The sequence below is a fragment of the Geospiza fortis genome, unplaced genomic scaffold (assembly GCF_000277835.1).
Source record: "Geospiza fortis unplaced genomic scaffold, GeoFor_1.0 scaffold162, whole genome shotgun sequence".
Classification (NCBI taxonomy): domain Eukaryota; kingdom Metazoa; phylum Chordata; class Aves; order Passeriformes; family Thraupidae; genus Geospiza; species Geospiza fortis.
In genome coordinates, this window is record NW_005054316.1 from 3182954 (window position 1) to 3189772 (window position 6819).

The 6819-nt window shown below is 39.1% G+C and overlaps 1 protein-coding gene across 1 annotated transcript in view; it reads right to left on the reverse strand.

The window, feature by feature from the left end:
- Nucleotides 1-234: 234 nt before the first annotated feature.
- IL20RA (interleukin 20 receptor subunit alpha) overlaps nucleotides 235-6819 on the reverse strand; it is an 8786-nt gene continuing 2201 nt past the window's right edge. Inside the window, exons 2-6 of the mRNA XM_005420083.2 lie at nucleotides 6180-6358; nucleotides 5335-5510; nucleotides 4593-4737; nucleotides 3915-4054; nucleotides 235-1432 (exon numbers count right to left, since the gene is read on the reverse strand). Of these exons, the coding sequence (XP_005420140.1) occupies nucleotides 518-1432; nucleotides 3915-4054; nucleotides 4593-4737; nucleotides 5335-5510; nucleotides 6180-6358 (1555 nt within the window). The 3' untranslated portion in view covers nucleotides 235-517. The remainder of the gene's footprint in view (nucleotides 1433-3914; nucleotides 4055-4592; nucleotides 4738-5334; nucleotides 5511-6179; nucleotides 6359-6819) is intronic.

Below are 6819 nucleotides of genomic sequence, written 5' to 3' on the forward strand. Positions count from 1 at the left end.
TGCTCCTGCCACGGAGAGGAGCAGACACTTGCAGGACATGAGCTCAGCTGCCTGTGCCTAAGGCTGGGCACAACATGGTGCAGCCAGCATGATTACAGGCATTTCACTGAACCCCTTTGCCCTACATTTTTTTCCAATTTTTTTGTTTGGTTGTTTTTTTTCCCCCCTAAAAGTAACTGCTTTCAAGTGCTGGTAATTTGTTTTCGCAGGAATTGCAAGGTGAGAGCATTCTCTGTAAAAATATTTATTTTAAAATATTTTTTCTTTTTATTTATTTAAAAAAAAAGATTATAACCTCACAACAATCATATTTTACACAAGAGGTGTATGATTAATGTCATAATCATTTATATCACATCTGGAGACTGTTATAAATAACATTTAATGAATAAATTGTTAAACTGTGATGGTTCCAAAAACTTCAAAACATTAAGACATGCCTGTTCCCCTGAGCCTATCACTCTCTTTAGCAAAATAAACAAGATTTTGCACTTTTGAATATTTTGGAAAATTACTTTCAGTCTTCCATTTCTACATGAAGTCCCCACTGTTCCTTGAACTGCAGGAGATACATTTCTTGGTCCTCAGGTGATTCACCAGATACCCCTTTGTCATAAAGTCTGAGCAAAATTCCATCTTGGTTGGGATCATCATACTTGAATATTCCTTCACACATGTGATTTTCAACACTGGACAAAGTGGGAATATATAGTCTTCCACAGTCAGGATCCCAGTCAACTAATATGGTCTGCACACCTTCTTTCTCTGTGAGGCCCTGTGTGGGTTTTTCCAGCTGATGATAGGATGTCTGCCCAGACTTTTCAGTATCCAGGTCCATGAAGTCAATATGGGTCTCACTTGGCAATTCATCTGCTGCGTCAACCACCTTCAAATCAAGTTCCTCTGTTTTCTGTCCCAAACAAAGGTGTGCTACTTGTATCTCTAGCTGAGGGGAATACGGCTGTCCTGTTTCCACATCAACCAAGTCCCCCAAAGCAACCTGTGGCTCACCCTGTAGCCCCCCAGGGGCAGAAAACTCCTCTTGAAGCTTCTGACCAGGACCGAAGTCCTCAGTCCTTACATCATGCTCATACTCTACAACCTCTGCATTTTTATCTCTCCAAGTATTCTGTGTTCCAGACCGGCCATGAGATGCCCAGTTTCCAGTCTGGTTCCCTTCCACTAAAGTATATTCTTTGAGTGAAATCTCTTCACATGAAAAATCAAGCAAGTATTTTGCTTTCAGCACCTGTTCAGAAGGCAAATCCCTCCCTTCAGTGTCATTGTAAACAGTGTTATAACGGGGACTTTGCCTTTCCGACAGACGTCTGGATTCCTCACAGTCATCCCCATCAACAGTGATAAGGTTGAGCACTATTTTTTCACTTGGTATGAAAACCCATTCCTTGCATTTGTCAGTGTACTGCCACACCTGGAAAGTAAGAAATATTTTGAGTGAAGTATAATAAAAACACCATCTTGCTGCTTCTTATACTACCTTATATTTTTAAAATATAGTGCTAGGTTAGATCTTATTAGGAGGTTATTTCAACTTAGGAAAGAAGAAAGTTCATAATATAAACATTCAAGAGCGTCAATATGGTCTCCTTTTTTTATTCTACCTAATGTAAAACTATATTATGATCAGTTTTTATAGCCCTTTCCTCCTCTTCCACATGTCAAAATAATGGTTAGAGCAATTCTGTCAAATACAGGTTTTGTTTCCAAACCAGCATAAACTCTCATGACTTTGGAGAAAACATCAGTCTTTGTTCTTGGACCAAGGATTACTGAATCCATTCCACTCCTTTTAACCAGTGAAGAGAAAATGTAGTCACAACCAGTTCCCACAATCTGTGTCAGGTAACATGTTCATGTACAACTTACAGAGAATAAAATAATACCAGGTTTCCTTTCAGAGAGGGAGCTAGCTACACATCAGGCTGAAGCACAGTGTACAGAGCCTACACTGCGCAGTCTGCCACAGGCTGCTTTTATGAATCTGTGCAAAATCATCAGATTAAACCATAGGGATCTTTCTGAAATGAGTAAATTTTTTGACAGGAATCAACATTGTGTGGACACTGGTGGAGTGAATAGGAAAAACAACCAGAAGTTGCATTTCAGTGCTTTCAAGCTTGAATAGAAGACTAAGACCACTAATCGATGTACCAAGTAGGTACATCTGAAAGGTCGCACAGGTCAGAAATGCTGGACCAAACAGTTTATTCCATGACCCCCCTGCCACAAAGGATGCCCATGTGGAACAGTCTGTATGTTGGGAAAGCCAGGGAGCATCATTAAAATACCAGGTCTATATTCACTTGTTCCCTTAACATTGACTGAATCCAGGGGTGGAGAAATCAAACTGAAGCTCCATGATGGTCATTAAAAAGTGCAATGAACATTAAAAAATTCCCAACATTCAAATTACATTTTTATTAGAGAAGAAAACTCCTGGAGTTAGGAGTTTAGTCTGATACTGATTGGGAATTTTTCACTAAGTAGCCCTTCATGCTCTTGGACTCTAAAGAGCTGTGTCCTGTTAGGTCCCCAAGAGACCAAGCTATCTCCTCATACCCTGACCTGCATCCCAGGAACAAAACATAAACTACAAGACAGAAAGAGATCTTTTTACTAAGGCCTGTAGTTACAAGGGACAATAGTTTTTAAATGAAAGAGGGTTCATTTAGACTGAATATAAGGAATTAATTCTTTACTGTGACTGTGGTGAGGCACTGGAATATGTTTCCCAAGAAGCTGTGGATGCCCCGTAAGTGCTCAAAGGCAGGTTGGATGGAGCTTTAAGCAACCTGATCTAGGGGCAGATGTCCTCGCCCATGTCAGAATGGTTGAACTAGATACCTTTGAAGGCCCCTACAAACCCAAACCACTCTGTGATTCCACGGTGCTGTAATACAACCAGTGCCTCCTCAAGTGCAGGAGGTATATCTGTGCACATCTGAACACACTGCAGCAGTGGCTGCTCCAATCCTTCTGAGCCCTTCTGAACTCACAGTCCCTCTGTGAAGATTTCTCCTGTCACCTCTGCACTTCTCTAATCTTCCTCGGCAAGATCAGCATGTTGAAACCAACTCCCTTGTATCTCCCATCCCACGGTGTCACGCAGATTGGATTAACATTGAAGTCTGCATTCATTATTATAATTGCATGTTTATGGTTGAGCAACTTGCTTAAAGATACCTGTGAGAAAGTTCTATTGAGCTCATGAGCTGGAAACCAGTAACATTTCATAGACTTCAAGTATTCTATCTAAAAATCAACAAATTTTGCAGCACTAAGAAATTTGAGAACATTTTTTTGCAAAAAGTGTATTTGGGCTGTCTAAATAACAGAACGTGTTTATACATTTTTGGGTGTTAGGAAATGGTACAGTATTCCAAAGTATTCTAGAAATCCAGGTTAAATTACCTGTATGATGCATATGTGCTAAATCCTTCACAATCACAATTAAGTGGAAAAATCTGGTAATACCCAGTAATAGTCCAAGTAGACATCATGGTGTTTCTGTACTGCTTAATTGCCTTCCCTTCTTGTTTCTGAATTCAACAAATTAATAACTTTTGCCCACTTTACACAGTGCTTCATCTTAGATAAATTTACAGAGTTCTGACACCCTGACAGACCTAGTGCACCTCAGACCTTGCTTAAGGCAATGACTTTTCCAAAACCAACAGCTCTGTTCTGATCATTGCAAACTTGAGTTATTACTCTGTTTTTCTTGCATTTAATAACCCTTGATGTGGCTTTCTGCTCTTGATCTCAGTGGCAACTAGAGCTTTTATTTGGAGCTAGCCACAGGTTCCTCCAAGCCTGCTTGGAACCCTGGAAAACACATAGCTCTGCTGGGGTGCCGAGGTTGGCAGTGACCTCCTGCAACAGAAGACACTTACCAGGTTTGTTGGATGTTTTTGTTTGTGGATGTGGATATACTTGTGCACCCAATAGCACGCCACAGAAGTAAAAAGGAGAGCCAGCATGGTAGGCATAATAAATGCAAATGTGATTGTTATAGTCTCATCTTCTGTTTTATCTGTTAATAAAACAAAAGTTTTCATTGTAACAAACAACTTGTTAAGGTATGTGAGCAGTAATGTGTGCATCCACCCCACTGCATTTTGGATACAGAATGCAAATGGTTTTAGATAAACAAGGAATTTGCAGAAAATGAAAAAAATTCTACATTTGAGCTACAGGACAATTATTATTATTGTCTAAATGATAAATTAAATTCTATAAAGAAGTAACAACATATCCCTTAGGTTCTCCTGTTGCTAACTTCAGAATGACCCAGCTCTGCTACCCCCAAACCATATTCAAGGAGGAAAAATATTCTCCATACATCAAAACTCAAAGAATGCAGGTAATTTTCTTCAGAGGTACTGATGTACCTTCCAGTCAGTCCCAGCTATGCTTTATCAGAGGCAAAGTTTTCATTGGTACAAGTGCACAGAGAAGGGAAAAACCATGCTAATTATCACTCTCAAAATGGATACATAAAAAAGTCACAAACCATGTTATTTTCTAACTTCCATCTTCTTTTTTTTTTTATTTTGAGACCTCATACATACCTTTCAGTGTAGTAATGCACTGTTCTTTGGAAAAGCCACTGTCCAAAACTGGTGTGGGGACATGTATCCGTGCACTGACACAATAAGCTGTTCCAGGTTCTAACCAGGGCACAACCAAGGTGTTGTTGCTGATGGAGAAGAACCACTGGAAGACATTAAAAATATTTTCCCCCCTTTAACTCCTGAGCTACAGAAAGGTCATGAATATACACATTATCTAGAAAGGTTGATACTCTAAGAGCTGCCAGCTGCATCCTTTTCCTCCAAATGCAATTAACATTCAAGTTACTTGTTAAGTCACTTTCCCTCTGATTATTTTCTCTTCCAATCAAAAATTCTTGTATCACACTGAACAATTTCGTGCTTCATATGCAGCAGGACCATTGGCCAGTACTGGCTCACATTCCTGTGGTGATATTGCATCACTCCAGCCCTTTTCTCACACACACCCATGACAGGCACATGGTATGGTTCCACAAAATATTTCAAACTGGGATGTTCTGGAAAAGTCAGGAGCCTTAGGATAACAGAATTTATGTAGACCTTGGAGTCCAAAGTAAAGTTATTGCTATATTTCCTGCACCTTTGTGAAAAAAAAGTCAACAACCAGCCAAACAAACAAACACAACCAACCAAACCACCAAACCACATTTGTCTACTACACGTTTGCTAATCTTGGCATTTCAAGAAGCACAGAGCACTGATTTAACAGCAGCAGTCCCACAGCCTTGTCAAAGCTTACCCGCTTCTTTGTTTTTTTGTTGAGGACAGACACATTGTACTGTAGGCCAGGGAACACTTGGAGCAGAGATATGGATTCTTCCTCAGGACTTCTCTTCCACTTCTCAGGAGCAGTCAAAACGATTGAAATAGATCTGTCAGTAGAAGATACACTTACCACAGGTGGATCTATTTTAGCTGGAAAAATGAACATGTACAAAAAGCAGTCAAATTCAGCAGAGGCACACTGGTTTGACCAGTTTAATCAAATTGATCATATTACATTTTTGCAATAATTAGAGGAGTCTAAGTAGAGCTTTGAAAAATTTATTTATATTGGTAGAAAACTATTTGATCAGATAACTAAGAGGATTTTTACAGTAAGAAAGTGAACATTGACTTGGAATTTTGCCAAGGAATCCCTGGGACTTTACAGGATAAACAACCTTGAAACTCAATTTACTAAAATAGGCCGAATTGCCAATATGTTCTTAGATTATCTGGCACAGATAAGAAATATTGGGCTCTAGAGTATGCTTGCTGATTGGTTTGATAAAGCCTTTTCAAAATCAGAGTCATTTATACTGTCAATGTGCCACGCATTTTATTTGCCTTGAGTAAGGCTTTACCATAGCATTAAAAAGAATATACCAGACTATATATATATATCTATATCTCCAAATTCTGATTTTATTATTTCAATTACTTCTGTCAAAAGCAGAATATAAGAATAAATGTGAAACAACTGAAAAAAATGCAACTTCATGCTAAATTAAAATATTATACACTGTGAAGGCATGTGCAGTCTGAGCACACATTGTTAATCAAGGCCATCGAACATCTGGCTATGTACTTAGCTCTCCTTACTGTCTGTTAGAGGGTTGAATCGTGTGGTCTCCATCCAGTCAGAGCATGCCCCATTTAGGAATGCTTTAACACTTGCATAGTATTGTTCTTCGTAGTCAGAGGTCTCACTGGAGAGGTCACACCATGTTCTGTTTATATTCCTGCATTCTGGCTTTCTAATCCATTTGCCAACACCGTATCTACATTGAAAAGAAAGAGAAAGGAGCTGTACAAAAGCTATTTCCACTATATTAGTCACCTCATAATACAATTTTCTCTGTTTCAATATGGCTGATAAAACAGTTTCCATGTTTCACAGAAATCTGAAAATTCAAGGAATCCCAGCTTCAGCTGAGATGAAACACAATACTTCCACAAGTTTTTAATGAAAAAGAAATTAGAATAGGCCTTATCCAGAAGAAGCCAGGTGAAACTAATTGGGATGCTAGTGATACCAATCTAAGTCAAGCTTTGCCTGTGCAGACCAGAGATCTCTCAACATCAGTCTCCACAGCTTTAGCAAAAATTCTAAACACACAATAACAGAGACAGGATAACTATCTATATGGAAACAAAGAGTCTGGTCAGAATGGTCAGTGACTCATCCTCCAGTATGGACACAGATGATGCTCAGGGTCTCCAAGACGAATGACAGAAGATT